Source organism: Ornithorhynchus anatinus, chromosome 6 (assembly GCF_004115215.2).
Source record: "Ornithorhynchus anatinus isolate Pmale09 chromosome 6, mOrnAna1.pri.v4, whole genome shotgun sequence".
Lineage (NCBI taxonomy): Eukaryota > Metazoa > Chordata > Mammalia > Monotremata > Ornithorhynchidae > Ornithorhynchus > Ornithorhynchus anatinus.
The window spans coordinates 21,898,136-21,916,541 of record NC_041733.1 but is presented as its reverse complement, the minus strand read 5'-3'; the positions used below and the strand labels follow the sequence as shown (position 1 = coordinate 21,916,541).

The following is an 18,406-nucleotide window of genomic DNA, read 5'->3' as shown; positions in this document are numbered from 1 at the left end:
TAAAAAAAAAACAAAAAATTTGAGACTGCTTCTGGGGTGAGGCAGTGACTGGAGAGGAGGAAGCCCCAGCCCAGCCCCTCCCCGCCTCCCAACACCAGCCCCATACAGTGCCAACAAGTTACCTGGCCCCCGAAACACCCTGTTTTGCACTCGGCCCCAGGGCCTGGAAGAAACTCTGGGGCAGGTGGTGGCTTGGTTCCCTCTTTCCCCAGTCCCGCTTTGGGCGGGCCACCTGACTCACACTCTCTTCCCTCCGCCCCCCCCCCCCCCCCCCCCCCCGCCCGCGACGATTTTGGGTTCTCAGTTTCGGTCCCTCCCCTGGGAGGGGAGGGAAGGACGAAGATGCTGGATTAAAGCTGCGGTTCTTCCCCAGGCTTCCCCACCGGGTGGGTGGGACTGAGGGGGAATCTCATCCAGGTTCCCTGACCCACCCAAACCAGCCCAGCCTTCCCCAGGATCAAGCAGTTCTCCCAGCCCCCGCTCCGAAAAGCAGCCGGCCGCCACCTTAGGCTCGATACCATTTTATTAAATAGACCCTCTTTGTGCTAGTTTAAATAGTCGAGTGAGCCTGGGCAAGGACTAGCCCAGGGCCAGAGGGAGAGCATAGACCCCAGTCCGGCTCACGGCAATACACAAGTATTTACACTTAGATGAATCAAACACAATCCCGGCCTGACACCGGAATTCAATGGGCTGTGGGGTTCGAGGGTGGGGAAGGGGAGCGGAGTTGGGGCACAGACGGCATCTTGGACCTCAATAAACTATTCCCTTCCCACCGCCCGCCCCCACGCCCCCATCTCCGTGCCCCAGTTCTCGGGGCTGATGCCTCAAACTTCCCTTGAGCCAAAGCCATACCCAGGGATGTGGCCGGCTTCAAACTTGCTCACTTTCTTTGAACTCTCTTCCAGGCTCTTGGGTGGGGTGGGGAAAGTGGGCGGGGGGTGGGGAGGAGAAGAGGAAGGGAAGGGTCACGGGGAGGGGGTGGCACCCTCCCCTTCGTTCCGGGACAGTTCCCGTCGCTGGTCGGTGGGAGATGAGAGGGTCTCCTCACCCGGTACGAGTCTTTCCTTTGGCAGCTCCTTTTCTACTTTCCCTCATCTTTATATCCCTGAGAGAGGAGGCGGTCCCTCGCCTGGTACCGTAGTGGGGATTTTCAGGGGAGGGAGCGGTTTTCTGGATTCCCCCCACGCCCCCCGAGGAACAGATCTCTAAGCAACCTGTAAAACCAGGTCAACAGGCAGACGCAAGCCCTTTAAGTTGCGTGAGGCTGGTTCAGTCCGGGGGAAGCGGGGGCCCTAGCGAAGGGGCCGTTCCGGGGCGGCGGAGGCGACGTCGCCGGGGACCGCGGGGGGATCCTCGCCTTGCAACCAGGGGTCCAGAAGTATCTGCTCCAGGGTGGGGCGTTCGGCTGGGTCTGGCGCCAGGCAGCAGCGGATCAGAGCCTGACAGCCTAGGAGAGGGAGGATTCCACGGTCAGGGGGAGGAGGAAGGCCGGAAGGATGGGGACGGAGGGAGGGAAGAGGAGGAGGGGAGCAAAGGTACAGACGGGACAAGCGATCGAGGGGGAGGCTACCCAGACAGTCCCGGGGCCACTCCTTGCCTTCCGGGCTCCGATTCCGCCCACCTACCCGGGTCCGCCCACCCCCCCCCCCCCCCCCGAGCCGCAGGCCCCGCACAAGCCAGACCTGTCGTCTCACCCGGGGACACGTGGTCTCGGAAGTGGAGCTGAGCGCCCAGGATCTCCTCGTCCCTCTCGAAGGGGATATCCCCGCAGGCCATGTCGTACAGCAGGATACCCAGGGACCACACGGTGGCCGGGAGGGCGTGGTACTGCTGCCCGGCGATCCACTCCGGCGGGCTGTACACCCTCGTGCCTGCGAGGGGAGAGCCGGACCGTCCGGGGTGAGACCGCGGAGGGGGGCGCGGGGGGAGGGGGCGGCGGGAGGGGGGGGGGGGCGGGCCGCTCACCGTCGAAGTCGGTGTAGGGCTCGTCGCGGAGCAGGGCGCCGGAGCCGAAGTCGACGAGCTTGACCTCCCCTCGCCGCAGGTCCACGAGGATGTTCTCGTCCTTGATGTCCCGATGCACGACGCCCCGGCCGTGGCAGTGCCGCACGGCCGCCACCACCTGGCGGAAGAAGTGGCGGCAGCGGCCCTCGCCCAGCGGGCCCCGCTCGGTGATGTAGTCGAAGAGGTCCTGGCCGGGCTCGGGCCGCTCCAGCACCAGGAGGAAGCTCTCGGGGGTCTCGTACCAGTCCAGCAGGCGGATGACGCCCCGGTGCCCGCCGCCCGCTCCCACCTTCCGCAGGAGCGCCACTTCCAGGGGGCACGGGGGGGAGTCGGGCTGTGGAGGGGGAGAGACGGAGGGAGGGAGGGAGGGACGGAGACGGCGTCAGGACCGGTCCTAAAGGTGGGTTCCCCAGAGGGCCGCCAGGGGACGCGCGGGCCCCGACTCCGGCGCCTCCTCGTGGAGCGGAGCGGAGCCCCCTCGCCCGCCCGCCTCACCGCACCCGCCACCCCCGCCTGGCAGGGAGGGCGGGCGGGGTTGCCCAGGCGGGTGCCGTGACTCGACGAGGCCGAGCCGCAGGTGACTCAGGGCCTCCCCCCCTCCCCCCCCCCCCCCCCCCCCCCCGACCCCCGGGGTGGGGGAAGGAACAGGCTCTCGGGAAGGGAGGCAGGGCGAGGGTCCCCCGGGGGCGGGGTGGGGGAGACACTCACCAGGGGGGCCCACCCCAGCACGCGGTTCCGGGGGATCAGCTTGATGGCCACCTGCGAAACGAAGCCACCGCTTAACGATACGCATTCGATAGTATTTACTGAGCGCTTACTACGTGCACAGCACTGGACTAAGCGCTGGGAACGGACAGATCGGTAACAGAGACAGTCTGATGAGAGCGGTACTTGTTAAGCGCTCACTAAGGGCAAAGCGCTGTTCTAAGCGCCGGGGGGGGGGGGGGGGGGGGGCGGGACACACACAAGGTGATCAGGGTGTCCCACGTGGGGCTGGCTCGGTGGCGAGAGGCCGGGCTTGGGAGTCACAGGTCATGGGTTCGAATCCCGGCTCTGCCCCTTGTCAGCCGGGGGACTGCGGGCAAGTCACTTCACTTCTCCGGGCCTCAGTGACCTCATCCCGACTCTGCCCCTTGTCAGCTGTGCGACCGTGGGCGAGTCACTGCTCTGTGCCTCAGTTCCCTCATCTGTAAAATGGGGGGGAAGACTGTGAGCCTCACGTGGGACAACCTCATTCCCCCGTATCTCCCCCAGCGCTTAGAACGGCGCTCTGCACGCAGTAAGCGCTTAACAAATACCGACATTATCATCATTCTCCGTCAAGTGGGGATTAACTGTGAGCCTCACGTGGGACACCCCGATGACCCTGGATCTTCCCCAGCGCTCAGGACAGTGCTCTGCACATAGTAAGCGCTTAACGCATACCAACCATATTACTAGGATTATTCACCCCCATTTTCCAGATGAGGTCAGCGAGGCCCAGAGTCACCCAGCCGGCAAGCGGCGGAGCGGGGATTAGAACCCACGGCCTCGGCCGTGGGCTGAGCCCCGCCGCTCCTCCCCGTTTAGGGAGGCCGGTCCCCCCGCATCCCTTCCTCCTCCTCGTCCTCCCCCGTCGGGCCCGGAGGTGGAGAGACAGCGCGGCTCGGTGGAGAGCGCACGGGCTTCGGAGTCAGAGGTCAGGGGTTCGAATCCCGACAATCTCGGCCGCTTGTCACCCGGGTGACTTTGGGCAAGTCACTTCCCTTCCCGGGGCCTCAGTTCCCTCCTCCGGAAAACGGGGATGAAGACCGTGAGCCCCACGTGGGCCGACCTGATTCCCCTGGGTCTCCCCCGGCGCTCGGAACAGTGCTCGGCACCTAGTAAGCGCTTAACAAATACCAACGTTAGCATTATTCTTCTCGTTGTTACCTGGAGCCCGTCGGCGATGCGGTGGCCGGAGAAGACGGTGCCGAAGCCGCCCTTGCCCAACAGGCTGCCCAGCTGGTAGACGGCCTCGAAAGCCTCCTTGTCCTTCCCTGCTGGGGAGGGGGAGAGAGACGGGGGGGGGGGAGGGGGTCAGGGCGGGTCGCCCCGGGGAGCCCGGGCGGGGGGCGCGGGGAGCGCGGGGGGTCCCGGGGCGGCTCACCTGGCGGGGCCAACAGGGACTCGAGGGTCTTGGTGAGCATGTCGGCTCCGGGGCGGTCCGAGCCTTCCACCCGCGCCGCACCGGCGCCCCCCTGGGAGGCGGAGCGCGCCGGGGCCGTCAGCCCGGGACCGGCGTCCCCACCGCGGCCGGACGGAGGGAGCGACGGAGGGACGGAGGACGGGAGGGCGAAAGGACGGACGGACGGACGGACGGACGGACGGTCCAAAGACCCACGGGCCGCGGACCAGCCCCACCGCTGCCCGGCGGCGCCTCCGCCAACTGAGCGCCAACCGCCCGCCGCCGCCCGGAGTAGCGGGGCCCGGGCCCCGCCCCCGCCGGGCCGCCCGCCAATGGCGACGGCCCTCATTTGCATCCCCCTCGGCGCCCGCCAATGGCGACGGCCCTCATTTGCCTCCCCCCTCGGCGCCCGCCAATGGCGACGGCCCTCATTTGCCTCCCCCGCCGCGCCCGCCAATGGCGACGGGCCTCATTTGCATCCCAGGACCACGCCCACCCGGGCGCGGCGTAAATATCCGCCGTCCGTCGGGGGGGCGGGGCTTCCGTGCAAATGAAGGGGGCGGGGCGCTAGGCAAATGAGGGGGGCCGCGTGTCGGGGCGGAGTTCCCGGAATTGCTTTGCCGGAGCGGGTTCTGTTTTTGGGTTTTTTTGCGCCTTTTTTTCCCCCCCTCTTTTTTATTAAATGAGAAGGGAAAAAAAAAAATCCCCCCTCGCGCCCCTTCCTTTCCTTTGAAGTTGGTTTGCGGCGGGGATAACGAGGGAGGGAGAGCGTGGGTTCAGTGGAAAGAGCCCGGGCTGGGGAGTCAGAGGTCGTGGGTTCGAATCCCGCCTCTGCCACTCAGCTGGGTGACTGTGGGCAAGTCACTTCACTTCTCTGGGCCTCAGTTCCCTCACCTGTCAAATGGGGATGAAGACCGTGCGCCTGACGGGGGACCACCTGATGACCCTGGATCTCCCCCGGCGCTTAGAACAGCGCTCTGCACAGAGTGAGCGCTTAACAAATACCGACATGATTATTACTGTTATTCCTGGTAATCCTGAGAGGTTGAGGGCTCCGGAGACTTTGAGGAATCCATCGAGAGGTGCTGCTTGGAAATTCCGGCTTGGGATAAGGGGTAGGCCCCGCAGCGTGGCTCAGTGGAAAGGGCACGGGCTTTGGAGTCAGAGGTCATGAGTTCGAATCCCAGCTCCGCCACTTGTCAGCTGGGTGACTGTGGGCGAGTCACTTCACTTCTCTGGGCCTCAGTTACCTCATCTGATTAAAATGGGGATGAAGACTGGGACCCTCACATAGGACAACCTGATGACCCTGCATCTACCCCAGCGCTTAGAACAGTGCTCTGCACAGAGTAAGCGCTTAACAAATACCAACATTACTAAGGAGTCGGACCCGAGAGATCTAGTCTTCCCCGCTGGTAGGCCAGGAAGGCACTCGGTAACGATGGATGGATGGATGGATCGGAGTCCCCAGGCCCGAAGGAGGCCCACAGGTGCTCCGGGAGCGGGACAGGTGCCCGGGAGCCGGTTGGGAAAGGGATCTCCACCCAGAAACCGGAAGTGTGGCAACAGGGCAGGTGTGGGCCGGGGCCTTCCCCCACCCAGCCGGGGGAACCGGTTCCGAAATTGGAACCGGGGGCAGGCGGGAGCCTGGGGCCGCAGGGAAGATGGAGGCCGGCCTCCCTTTTGCCCCGGGTGCCGGAGTCGGGGCGGGGCAGGGCCTAGTGGGCGGACGGCGTGCGGGCACGGGAGACGCCAACCCTCATTAAGGGTCCGGGCCCGGATGACACCCGGGGACTCGGGAGGGAGGACCAGGCCCGGCCGGGGATCCAGTGACTTGCCCCTCCTTCCGGGTCACGGGGCAGGTCCGGGAATAGAATCCGGGCGTCCCCGCCGGGAGTATTTTTAACGCCGCGCCCAACCCCTTTCGGCGTTCGGTGTAGGCGGCGTGGGCCTCGGGGGCGGAGGACGGCTTGGGGCGTGCGCCGTGGCGTCTTGGCTCCCGGGCGGACCGGGCTACGGGGTGGAGAGGAAGTCGGGGAGGGTTCCCCTATCACGGCTGGCTCGTCCGTCTGCGGGTGGCCGGCGGCCGGAGGCTCCGGGGGCTCCGGGGGGTCCCGGCCCGACCCGCCTAGCCTCGGGCCTGCTGCGGGTCCCCGTCGGGCGCGGCCCTCGCTGGCCTCTCTGCCACCGGCCCGGGAGGCAGAGGAGTTGTAGGGGAGCCGGATGGAGGGGGGCTCCCTGACCGATCGATCGACCGACGGTATTCACTGAGCGCTTACCACGTGTAGAGCACTCTTCTGAGCGCTTGGGAGGATACGACGGAATTCGCAGAGGCGTCCCCGAGCTCACAGCCTAGAGGGGGGGCGACAGGCGGTGATACGAATAAATCATTCATCGGAGATAATTTAAAGATACCTACATAAGTGCAGTGGGGTCGGTGGCGGGGCGAACGTCAGATGTCCGAAGATCACAGATCCGAGTGCGTGGACGACGCAGAAGGGAGAGCGAGCCGGGGAAGAGGGGGCTCAATCGGGGAAGGCTTCACGGAGAGGATGTGACCGGAGCGCTTCCCAACACCGAGGCCCACACAGCCAACCTGCCTTTAGTCACAGCAACCCCTGCCTTCCGGCACCTTGTCTTGTTGCTCACTGTGAACTGTTGGGGACCTTTCTGAGGCTCCAGCATTCACACCTCGTTGTTTCCTGTGCTTAAAGACCAACTCCCCTCCATCTTTCACGCCCTGAGTCTCCACTCCTGGAGGCGGGCAGTCCTCCAAGGCCAGGGTCTCGAGGGGGAGGGGCTCACGGGCTCTTCCAGATTTGCTTCTCCTCCCTCCTGGGCTCTGGGGGGCGTTTTTATTTTAATGGTATTTGTTGAGCGCTTGTGCCAGGCACTGTACCGAGCGCTGGGGTAGATACAAACTAGTCACCTGGGGCTCACACCCTTAAACCTCATTTTAACATTACGAGGCAACTCGCCGGAGGTCGCGCTGCAGACACCCGACGGAGCCGGCCACGGAACCCGGGTCCTCTGGCTCCCGGGGCCGTGCTCTTTCCACTAGGCTACGCTGCTTCTCTAGGGCTTCCCCAGGTGTTAATGAATGGGAGTTTATCTGGGTGTTACATCCATCAGGGAGTCTTCACGGGCAAGATAAAACTCAACCACAGTCCATCCTCTCCTCTCCACGTGATGCAAAGGGCCTGTTGTCTTCTGCCAACACCGTCCCCATAATGGCCCCTCTTCCACTGGGGCAGCCTTCACCTGGCCCGAAGAGGGACCGTGGCTCAAGGAACCTCTGATGTCCAGAGGACCACTGGGGACAAACACGGACAGGAAGAGAAATCGGGCCCAGACGCACACCTCCGGTTCCGGGGGCAAACCGAGCTCTCCGGCACGTCCGGCGGACTCCCTCCAGCGCTGCCCGAAGCCGTAGCCTCCCTCGCCCCGATCTCACCTAGGGATCAGGCTGGACCAGAGCAGGAGAGGGAACGGAGGAGGAGAGGAAGGGCCCCCCGCCCCATCCCCGCTTGCAGGAATGAGGCGACGGATCTTTGGCCGCCGGCCGGGCACCGTCCCCGAGATGGGCCTCCCCGCTCCGGCGCCGCTCCCCGCAGACGCTCGTCCGCGGAGGTCCGAGGACCCACCCGGAGCACGTGACGTCGGATCTGGCTCGCGCCGTCGGGTTACGCGGAGGCTCGGCGGGGAGGAAGGGGACGACGGCCAGCTTCAGGCCAGCTTCGATCCCGCGGCGGCCACACGGGAACGTGCCGCGTTGCCGCTTTCGGTCCCCGACCCCCCCGGCTTCCCGTCTTGCCTCCCCGGCCCCCGAGGCGACCCCTGTCTCGGCCAAACATTAGAGAGTCAGAGCGGGGAAAACTGACATTTGGTTTTATTGTGCCAAGGACGTTACAAACGGCAGAGATTCAAAAACCTGCAGGGGAGGGAGGCACCCCGCTCCTCGCCTCCCCGCCCCTCCCCATCCAGCTCCCTTGGGCACCCCCGTCCCGGGGGAGGCCCCGAAGCGGGGAGGACAGGACGTCCGTCGTCCCGTCTTGGGCGGCGCCCGGCCCCCCCAACCGCCAACCTTCCGGGAGGCGCAGTAACGTCAAATGCTAGGCCCCGGGGGTAGGGCTCGGTGAATCCCTTTCCTGGGTCGCAGGAGAGTTCGTCAGCGTCTGGGGCCCGAGCGACCTCCTGGGAGTTGGCGGGGCTGGGGCTGGAGAGTCCGTCCCATCTTCCGAAGCCCGCGGGCGGCGGTAGGGCGGGGTGGGGGTGGGGGGGGTGGGGGTGTCGGGGTTGCTCACACCGGGGTCCCTCGAGATGTCGCCCACGACACCCCTCTCTGCCTCTCCTCTGCCCACGTCCCCGGCCCCGGGGTGCGCGGGGCCCGGCCGCTCCCTCCCGGCCGGGTCCCCCGGCTCGCGGAGTCGGAAGCCTCGGCGGCACCGCGGACGGCGACTGCCCACGCCCTGCGGCCCGGGCGCCGAGGTCCCCGTGCCGCGGGACGCGCGGTGCTCAGGCCAGCCGGGCTCACCGTTCGCCCCTTGCTGACATCCTAGCCGTGGACCTCTACGCCTTCCACCTCACCGACTCCGGCTGATCCCTCCCCTCTCTGTCCCGCTAGGCCCATCCCTCCGACCCCCTTCACTGTCGAGAGGGAAGCCATCTCTACTCTGTTGGGACTGGGTTGGTTTTTTTTTTTTTATAAGACAAAATTAATTTTTAATAAAGGAAAAAAAATCGAATGCTCAGGTACCCTCGAGGGCAGGGACGGGGTTACTCAGGGGCCTCGTGGCCTCTGAAGCGATGGCAGCAAGGGAGGCGGGAAGGGGGAAGAAGTTCTTCCTTCTGCCCCACCTGCCCTGCAACAAAAATCTGAACTGAGAATCAAGAATTACTGACATTATTGGGGATTGCTCACCTCGGGGGCTTCTCTCTCATTCTTTTTCTCTCTCTCTCACACACACACACACACACTCACTCTCTCTCTCTCTCTCTCTCTCTCTCTCTCACTCACTCACTCACTCACTCTCAGTCTTTCTTGAAATCTTCCCTCAAAACATGCACCTAGGTAAGTCCGCTGCGGCTAGCAAGGAAGTACAGAGGGATGGAGAGTATAATTATGTCGGGAGGCCGGGGAGATCAAGGGGGCGCGCGTGATAGAGGGGCAGGGGCAGGGCCGGGCCAGGCCTCTCGGGCTGTGTGCGTGTGCGTCCGGTCCGGCTGGGCCGTGGGAGGGACGGGTGGCGGGAGGAGGAGGAGGAGGAGGACGACGAAAAGGCTTCCTTGATTAGATATCAACTCTTGTCCGGGGGAGGGTCTCTGTGCAGTGTGTTTTTCTTCATACTGTCCAGGTATTCCTGTTGGGAAACGGCCAGCACCGAGGCTAGGATCTCGTCATCGTCCCAGTCGTTCAGACCTGGGGAGGGAGGCAGGGAGGTCAGGGAACAGGGAGGGAGAGAGGACTGGCCGGCAGAGTCGTCCCCACACACCTCCTCCCCTCTCCCCTTGGGGCCGGGGGCCGGGGGGTGAGGATGACGGCGGGGAGGGGAGGAGGCCCAAACTAAGGGGTGGATCGGCGGATGCTTTTTCGGGGGCTCCGCAGCGGGGGGGGGGGGGGGGGTGTTCCTCCTTCAGGCCGCCCGGGGCCGAGGGCCGGAGGGGAGGCCGTGGGGGGTGGACGGGGAGGGGAGGGTGGGGGGCGGGGGACGCCCGGCGCTTACCAAAGGCGGTGGGGGACATCTGCTGGATGAGCGCCCGGCACTCCAGCGCAGGGTACAGGGACACGAGGGGGGAGGTGGCGCGGTCGGCCCCCACGGACGACTGGCCGCTCGTACCTAGCGGCGGACGGGGAAAGAGTCCCTCAGCGGCGGCGCCGGCTCCCGGGTTCCTCGGCGGCCCCGATCGGGGGAGCCCGGGATGAGGGGCGCCGGGCCTTCCCGGCCCGGCTCTCCCGAGGCTTCCGCCGGCCCCGGGAGCGCAACGGCTCCCGGAGGGCCACACTGACCTGGGGCGCAGGGCGAGGGGGGCTTGGTGAGGGCGAGGGTGGCGGCGGTGCCCGGCGAGGGGGGCTTCGCGCCCAGTTCTCCGTGCAGTTCCGGGTGTTCGGGGGACGAGGCCGAGCTGCGCTGCCGGGGGGACCGACTGCTCCACTCCTCCGGGCCGCTGGAGGCGGCGGCTGTGGCTGAGCTGCAGGTGGCACTGGCTTTCCGGGGCTGGGGAGGCGGAGGAGGCCAGGTGGGGCGAGGCGCCGGGGGCGGGTGGCCGAGGGTCCCGCCGTGGCCCACCCGGAGGCCGACGCCAACCGCCCCGCTGAGGCCGCTCTGCGGGACGGGCCCCCGGAGTACCTAGTCCCCTCCCCCGGGGAGCCCCGGTCCCCGGCCGTCACGCCACGCCCCCCCCCCCCCCCCCGGACCCGCCTCGCCCACCTGGGCCCTTCCCTGACCTGTCTGGCCTGCTTCTCCTGGTCCCGGAGCCACTGCAGGTAGGACTCGCGGGCCACCTGCTCCTCGATGGCCTCATTGGTGGCCTCCCAGTCGGTGGCGCGCTTCTTGTCCTCCAGCATCTGCTGCTCGATCCAAGACTCCTCTGAGGTCTTGATGGCGTTCTTCATCAGGGACTGCTCTGCAAACTGCGGGCGGGGAGGGGAGGAGGGAGGGAGGGACGACTCGATGTCAAGGGGGGGGAGAGCAGGGAGGGAGGCCCGCCGCCCCCTCTCCCCCTACCGTCGCGCTGGGGGCGGGGGTAGCTCGGAGGGGCCCGGGGTCCCGAGCCTGGACGCGGGTACCCGAAGACGGGGGGAGAAGACACTGCTGCGGAGTTATTTCCGTGCCAGGTGGCGGAGCGGAGGGAGACACCGGGAATGCGGGGAGGGGAGGGGGGAGGGCACCGGGGCCCACCCCAAGCCGCGGGAAGCGGAGCCGGGAAGCCCGTTTCCGCAGAGGCGCGTCCCAGGTGGGACGGAGGGGGGCCGGGAGGCAAAGATGCTCCCTGCGCTGGGCCGGCTGCCGGGGTCACCAAATGTCAGGGTTTATTTTGGCAGAGCAGCTGCCCGCGTAGGGGGCGGGGGGCGGCCGGACGGCACGCTCCGGGGTTAACCCCCTCGCCTCCGCGCTGCCCTCGTGCACCCCGGACACCTCCTTCACGGGGATTCCGCTCGAGCCGGGAGGGCCCGGACTCTGGGTTTCGCGTCCCCGGGCCCAACCGCCGCTCACTGGGCTTGCGTGGGGCAGATTCCACCTTTCGGCCCGGGCCCAGGGAGGAGCTCTGCCGGTGCCGGTGACGTAGCTCCCTTGGGGCCCGGACGACCGGGGGACCCGATACTCGCCTCCTCTCTCTGGCGACCACACCCCTAACTGAGGCCGGGGCTGCGAGGAGGGGCCCGGGGAGCGTGACATCGGGAGCCCGTCCCAGGGCCGATCCGTGTCCCGACGAGGCCGCGTCGACGACGACCGCCGCCTCCTGGGTCGAGGCGGGTCGGGGGAGGGGGCCGCCGAAGCCCAGCCTCTTTAGCACGGGGTTTCTGCCAGGATTTGGGCCTCGGTTTTCCCCTCTGGGACATGGGTCTCCCTGGGGGAAAGCCAGGGGCTTTTAACTCCTTAGTGGAAACGGTGTCCAAGGGTTCCGCTCTTCCTCGGTCCATTGACCGCGACCCCAGATCGTGCCCTTGTAGTTACCAGACCGAGATGCCCCTACCCCCTCTTCTGAGTCCTCCCTGAGCTTCGGGCAAGGAAGGCCCCGCTCCTTCCTGGGAACGCTTGGGGAGGCAATTCCCTCCCCTTGGGACGGAGAGGGTCGCTGGGACATGTTCTGGGCACCTCAGATGGAAGATGCAAAACGAGAGAAGGCGGGGTGGAGGTGGAAGGCAGAGGGAAGGGAACGCTCGGCCCCTTCTCCTCCTTCCTTGTATCCCTGAGGAAGAGGAGGTCGGGGGTGGAATGGGCTAAGTCCTCCTCCATCCCGGAGGCACAGATACAGTAGGGAAGCTCCAAGCTGGAGCTGACCGGGAACCTGCGTGTCCTGGCGTCCAGCCCTCTGTTTGACCGGAGGTACATCAGGATTGGGGGGGGGGGGGCGGGGGGGCGGGGGGCGCCATTCTAACCAAAGAGTATCGGGGATTCCCGGGGGCAGGCTGGAGGTGGGAAGTGAAACAGGCAGCCAAGAGGCTGAAATCAACCGCCGAGGCCTGAGCCCCAGGCGACAGTGCAGTGGGGCAGAAACAGAAAGCCCCTGAGAGAGGGGCGGTGTGGGAGCAATGTGATTTTCCCTCCCTCCACAACTTGGGGCCACCCGGATCCCCGCTCGGGGAGGGCGAGGGCGAGGGCTCGGATGAGGAACCGGCACCCGAATTTTTAGGCCGGGATCCCAGCCAGCAGTACGTGAAAGCAGAGCTAGGGAGAGAGAAAGGGTGGGGAAGGGGAGAGGAAAGGGCAGGTTGCAGGGGATACCGAGTCCGGCCCGGCCCCGCCTCCCAAAATAGACCCCGGCGGCCACGTGCCCGGCTGGAGCCGCGCTGAGCCTCCCGGGCACGTAGGCTGGCAGCTGCTCCCGGGGATGCGGGGGGAGGGGAGAAGCCCTCTAGCAGGGGCCTAAGCAGGAGAGGAGGGAAGGGGCGTGCAGGGGGAGGTATGGAAGGCAGGGGAGGGACCACGGAGGGAGATGGAGAGAGGGAGAGGCAGAAAGAGGGGCTCTGGAACCTGGGGAAGCTGAGCTCCCTTCCTAGCTCTGCCCCGACCCCGCCGTCCGTCCGTCCTTCCGTCCGTCTAAGGTGCGGGAGGGCTTCCGTCTCCACTGTGCACCACCGCCCGAGGGCCCCCAGAGTACCGGGAAGGGGTGCGGAGAACAACGGGGCCCAGCCGTTTCGGCCGCGGCCAGCCGGCTCCCCCACCGTGGCCGATCCCGTACCCTAGCCCCTCGGAGGGACGGTCTTCGCCACGCTTACCCGCTCTCGGCAAAGAGCCTCGAGCGGGGCCCGGGGCCCCATGGGCGGGGGTGCAGAGTGACTGGCTGGGGGCGGGGGTGGAGGATGGCGACTCACCCCAGGTTTGAAGGAGGGGAGTCCCAGTCCCACCCCTATCGTGGCTTTGTTGGGATTCACCACCGAATTGTAGTGGATGTTGCGGTGATAGCTGACCCGGATTGGCTCGTCCTCATTCTGCTGGATGCCATGGAACGTGTTGATGGGCTCTGGGGTGAAAAGCAGCCAATCACCTCTCGGCCCGGGGGTCGGGGCAACCTCCCCATTCGGCCCTAGCCCAACTCCACTGGGACGCCCCAAGTGGCTCTCACGTGCCTCCTCCCCCGAGAGCGGGCCCCCGGGGGGCTTCGCGCCATCCCCGTGGCCCCCGGCCCGCTGGTCGGGTCCCCCGGGTCCTTCCTTGGCTCCGGGGCGCTCGGGGAGCGCGGGAGAGGTCCTCCCCCGGCAGGGGCCGGGCCAGGCCGGGCCAGGCGGCGGCGGGCCCAGTACCTGTGCTGTACTGGTACACCTCCACGGGCCTGTTGTACATCTCGGCCATGGCCTGCATCTCAATGTGGTTGCCGTGGCAGTTGTTTTTTCTCTTCCGGTTGATGTAAGTGGTGAAGTCTTCCGTGACGTAGTTGGAAAAGTAGTCGGCGTTCTTCATCTGCCAGAGAGGGGCGCCGGCGGAGGGTCCGGGAGGTGCCATCGGTTGGGGGGACGAGGCCACTCTCCTGCCCCTTCCCCCCAGCCCGGACGGCGATCGGGCCCCGGGAGGGTGGAGGCGGCTCTCGGGGAAGCCGCCCCGAACCAACGCTGCCCCTCGGGGCCCTGGTGTACGCCCGGAGGCCTCGGGCCAAGGCCGCCTTTCCCCTCCGCCCCCGCCGGCCCCTCCGGCCCCGGGCCGGGCCTCACCAGATAGTCCATGCAGTGCTTCCGGACCACCTCGTGCATATCCTGGTCACCGTACACTTGATCGGCTGCAAGACAGAAGGGAGGGGCGGGGGGGCGGTCAGGAGGAGCCGCCGGAGATCGCTTCGGCCAAGTCCTTCGCGATCTGAAACCGGGGCGCCCCACGTGTCCCCAGATCCGCGTCCCAGCCACGGGCCGCCGGCCCGCCGGGACCGGGGGTCGAGGTGGGTGGCCGAGGTCGCTCGCGTTCCTCGGCGGGGAGCCTCTCGGGACAGAGCCAGACCTGAGCTTATTTACTGAGCGCCCGCTGGGCACGACGCACTAGAGTAAACGCTCGGGAAGTGGACAACAGGCGAGTGACACATTCCCTGCCCGTGAGCAGCTTGCCCTCTCCTGGGGGAGGCAGACATAAAAAGGATTTCCAGAGTAATCCACAGAGGTAATTGAATGCATTTACCTGCGTAAGTGCTGAGGATGAGTAGGTGCATAAAAAAGGGCTACACAGAGCTGATGGGTTTATATGGCTTGGGATGCTGGGAATTAATTGAGGAAGTGGGCTTTGGGGAAGGCTGAGATCTGACGGATTTGGGGACGGGGGTGGGGAGGAGTTCCGAGCCAGGGGACGGAGGCACTGCAGGTCATCTGAGTGACTGATCCACTGACAGACTGAGGAATGGATTGAGCCACCTCCTCCTCCTCCCCGTCTCCGCTCCAGCTAGGGAGAGTCAGCGCTAGGCTTTGGGAGAGCCAGCTTGCCGGGGGTTGGCTGCGGGGGGAGCACGTTTTCGGGGTCCTCCTACTCCGCAGGGCTCTCTAGCTCTGGGCCGCCTGAACCTCCCCAGCACAGCAACGGTCCACAGCAGGACTACGGGGGGGGGGGCGGGGGGGGGGGGCTGAGGCAGGTACGATGCTTGGCCTCTTTTTTCCGTATTCCCGCTCACCTGCACTCCCTGGGCTGGTTGCGCCACGCGAGAGAACCAAGGAACTCCAGCCCTTTGGGCAGGTGTGGGGGCAGGAAGGAGAAGAAGAAAAGGAAGTTCTGCTTTTTTTCACTCCCTATCCCGGCACCGGAAGTCTAGGACTAAATCGACAGCGCTCGTTTTTCTCCTTCCCCAACCGCACCAGTACCTGCCTTTTCGCCAGTAGGCCCAGACCCGTCCTCGACCCGCTGCTGGGAGGACCGGTTTCCGCGTCGGCAAACTGGGGATTCGACACCCGTCCTCCCGCCCCACGCCCGCCAAGACAGTGAGCCTTATACGAGTCAGGGGTCAGGGAGTACGTCCGACCAGGTTATCTTGTAGCTCCCTCAGTGCCTAGCACAGCGCTTGCAACGGAATAGGTGCTTAACAAATACCAAGGGTCTTCTTCTTATTGTTCCCATTAAGATGGGGAGTCAAGATTCCCGAGTCCAAGTTCGAGCGCCACCGGCTAGGGAGCGGGTCACTTCCTTCTCGGGGCCTCAGTTTCCCCTTCTGGGGAGAGGGGAGGCCTATGTAAACAAGGATGTGGGTTTTGCGGCCACCCACCCACAGCCCTTACAGCAAGTCACGTGCTGGGACCAGAGCCCCGTTGCCTTTCTTAGAAACTGTGACCACAGGGCCTAGCTGCGGCTTCTCTACTGGGGATGCTATTTTTATTGGCCGGGTTGAGGGAGTGATATCGGCCAGTGCCGGTAAACAGGAACTGAGCGGGAGGGGTTAAAACAGGGCTCTAGGCTGGGGCCCGCAGCAACGCCTCAAGGCTCGAAGGGAGGATGGTGAGGAAGCTTGAGCTCCAGGCCTCAGCAGCTCTGCCCTCTTCCACTGGAGTCAGAGGGGACTTGACCCAGAGCCCAAGAGCAGCTGGGCTACTCCCCTCCCTGCCTCCCCTACCTTCCCTGCCCTTCTGCCCTTCAGCCTCCTCGGGGGCAGCGGGAAGAAGCACACCATTTCCAGGAGAAAGGGTCGGCGGCTTCCTGGCCAGGCCTCGGGCTGGAGTTCGGGCGGGCACCTGGGAGGACGGCCCCCGCCCGGAGGTCCGGGGAAGAGGCCCCCGGGGGCCGGGGAGCTCAGGAGGCGGCAATCCCGGGCTGAAGCCTCAGCTCCTCCTCTCTCGGCCCAGGACGGGCTGGAGCTCCCCGGGCGGATCTCGCCTCGTGGAAGGTCCGCATCGGGGGGATGATTCCGCCTCCACGATTCCCCTGGAGGCGGCAGGTCGGGGGGCTTGGCCGGGGATGGCCATCGGAAAAGATGGACGGCGAGTAGCCTCCCTCGCTAAAGCAAGAGGGTCAAGGGATGGAGATGAGGAGCGGCCAGGAGGAAACGATCTCCAGGAGGGCCCGCAACTTGGAGGGACTCGGGACTCTCCCGATCACATCCCCAGCGGTCCCTACCTTCCCCCGTATGCCCTAGGCCCCGCCCCCCGAACTGCCTCCTGACAGACCAGCCGGCCAGGCAGTAGGGCCTCCTCTCAGCATGACCCCAACGGAACAGATGCGGAAGCGGGAGGGATCGATCCCTCGGGGAAGACCACGGGTGCCCTAGTGGGACGGGCCCACCCATTTGCCGAGCACCCCGAACCCTGGCCTCTGACCTCACGGGTGCCTGGCCCACGGTGACGCCGGTAGCCCCGGCCCCGGCCAGCAGGCGTAGAGACCCAGGCCTCTGGGGCGACTCCCAGATCAATGCGACTCGCCCTGTGACTGATCCCTCCTCTCCCTCAGGACCGTCTATCTCACCCACCAGAGTCACACTAGCTTCCCATCAGGGACGGGGGCAGGAAGAGTCTCAACCTCATCCACGCCCCTGAAGTTCCCCAAAGCTTCCAGGATCAAGTCCCGCCCCCCAACGTTACCTCTAGTCCCCACTGTATCAGGAAGAGATCCAGTGTTCTCTCCTCCTGCTTCAGCTATGCAATCAATCCCACCCCATCAGCTGCCTGGCAAGCTGCCTCTCCCCCTCTCCACATCTCTCCCCCCTCCACGCTGAGCCCTCTTGGGCTTCCCTACAGACACCCGAGTTGACTGATGAATAACAGCCCCGCTGCTCTCGGTATCTTTCTGACCTCAACTCTCCCTCTCCGTCGACCGTGATGAATAACGCCTACTGAAAAATGACGCTCGATAAACGTGAAATCCCAGAGTCCGTCCCCCCCCCCCCCCCCGACTAAAGGAGGATGCTTTCTTCCCCTGACGCAGCTTTACCCGGAGTGGTTGGCAGGTTGCAGAGGTGGGGGAATTCAGAGAACTTGTTTTGATGGAAACTGAAACTTCCCGGGTGCTGACGTTGCATTCGCGACGGCTTCCACCTGCTCCTTCTCCCCTCCTTCTTCAGGGGGCCTGGGCCAGAGTCACGCGGGGAATGCAGGGGCTGTAACCCAGGGCTTGGAGCCGAGGTGTGTGTGTGTGTGTGGGGCGGGGCAGGGAGGAGCGCAAAATAAATCTGGACAGAGTATAATGAGCGGCTCTGCCGCCTGCCTCCTGTGTGACCTCGGGCAAGTCTCCGCCTCAGTTCTCTCATCTGTAAAATGGGGATGAAATACCCATTCTCCCCTTTACACCGGAAGCCCCCTGTGAGACGGGGGCCCCCGTCTGACCTGATTATCTTGCATCGGCCCCAGGGCTTAGTACAGTGCCTGGCACGCGGCAGGAGCTTGCCACATGCCATTATTATTATTATGTAAATTAACGGCCTTTTATTAAGTAATGACCGCGTGCTTGCACCGGGGTAGATAAAAGGTTACGTACCAGGCCGGCCTCGGTCTGATAATATATCTAATACGTATAATATATAACTGATGGTTTGGGGTACATACGAACAGCCGCGTCAAGGCAAGGAGGCCATTCAGAATTAAAATATCGCTCTACGTGTTTTAGGATGGCAGTGTAGCTACAGAATAGCTTTGTTAATTAAAAGCAAGACTAGTAGAGTATTAATAGCTCTGAAGTCAAAATTACAAACATTTTGTTGGAAATGAGGAAAAAGACCTATAGAGAATAGGCTCTTCTCCGCACGCCCCCGCCAAAAAAAAAAGACATCTAATAGCTCTAGGTCCACAAGCCAACACCTCTGGTCCTGTCGGGGGTTGGACCTGGTCCCCCCACTTTCATTCACAGTTTGGGCCCGCAGCGTGGCCCAGAAGGTATAATTCCGGGGTCCCATCCCTGGCCCCGGGGGGTGGGCTGCTTTGTCTTTCCTTTCTTGCTCAGTTTCCCACTAAACCGAGGAAGGATTACCGTGCACACCCACTCCTGCCTGGCTTACGGGGGAAAGAGCCGAAGGAGACTCAGAGTACCTTGGAGGAAAAGAAGCAGCCAATCAGGGGGTAGTTGCCACTGCAGGGCCTGGCCTCCCGGCAGCTGCCTTTACTCTATCCCTGAATACTCATTTTGAGGAAAGCTCTCATCA

General features: G+C 64.9%; 2 protein-coding genes across 6 annotated transcripts in view; both read right to left on the bottom strand.

Annotated features, from left to right (window-relative positions):
• Positions 1 to 505: 505 nt before the first annotated feature.
• PIM2 (Pim-2 proto-oncogene, serine/threonine kinase) lies at positions 506 to 4,406 on the bottom strand. Of its 2 annotated transcripts, none has more exons than XM_029067314.2 (6): positions 4,136 to 4,406; positions 3,919 to 4,028; positions 2,716 to 2,766; positions 1,969 to 2,341; positions 1,698 to 1,874; positions 506 to 1,450 (listed from the first exon to the last, which is right to left on the bottom strand). In XM_029067314.2, the coding sequence occupies exons 1-6, from the start codon at positions 4,173 to 4,175 to the stop codon at positions 1,296 to 1,298; spliced, it is 906 nt and encodes a 301-aa protein (XP_028923147.1). In that variant the 5' UTR covers positions 4,176 to 4,406; the 3' UTR covers positions 506 to 1,295. The 2 variants fall into 2 exon arrangements, with proteins under 2 accessions (XP_028923147.1, XP_028923148.1); XM_029067315.2 differs by having other exon boundaries at positions 3,919 to 4,025.
• A 3,615-nt stretch (positions 4,407 to 8,021) lies between these two features.
• Positions 8,022 to 18,406, bottom strand: part of OTUD5 (OTU deubiquitinase 5) — a 52,545-nt gene continuing 42,160 nt past the window's right edge. For 3 of the 4 annotated variants that reach the window (XM_029067311.2, XM_029067312.2, XM_039912337.1), the window contains exons 3-9: positions 14,025 to 14,089; positions 13,620 to 13,776; positions 13,191 to 13,339; positions 10,599 to 10,784; positions 10,161 to 10,368; positions 9,877 to 9,990; positions 8,022 to 9,572 (exon numbers count right to left, since the gene is read on the bottom strand). In XM_029067311.2, the coding sequence (XP_028923144.1) occupies positions 9,451 to 9,572; positions 9,877 to 9,990; positions 10,161 to 10,368; positions 10,599 to 10,784; positions 13,191 to 13,339; positions 13,620 to 13,776; positions 14,025 to 14,089 (1,001 nt within the window). In that variant the 3' untranslated portion in view covers positions 8,022 to 9,450. Of the gene's footprint in view, positions 9,573 to 9,876; positions 9,991 to 10,160; positions 10,369 to 10,598; positions 10,785 to 13,190; positions 13,340 to 13,619; positions 13,777 to 14,024; positions 14,090 to 17,202; positions 17,306 to 18,406 lie in introns of those variants that run through there. The other variant, XM_029067313.2, reaches the window with a different exon arrangement.

What these genes read in the sequence shown, in the direction of transcription:
- PIM2 (XM_029067314.2), bottom strand. Translation starts at nt 4,175, where the DNA reads ATGCTCACCAAGACCCTCGAGTCCCTGTTGGCCCCGCCAG. An exon ending in TGCTGGGGTGGGCCCCCCTG is followed by an intron (nt 2,342 to 2,715) that starts GTGAGTGTCTCC and finishes CCCCCTCCACAG; the next exon opens with CCCGACTCCCCCCCGTGCCC. An exon ending in GCCCTACACCGACTTCGACG is followed by an intron (nt 1,875 to 1,968) that starts GTGAGCGGCCCG and finishes CTCCCCTCGCAG; the next exon opens with GCACGAGGGTGTACAGCCCG.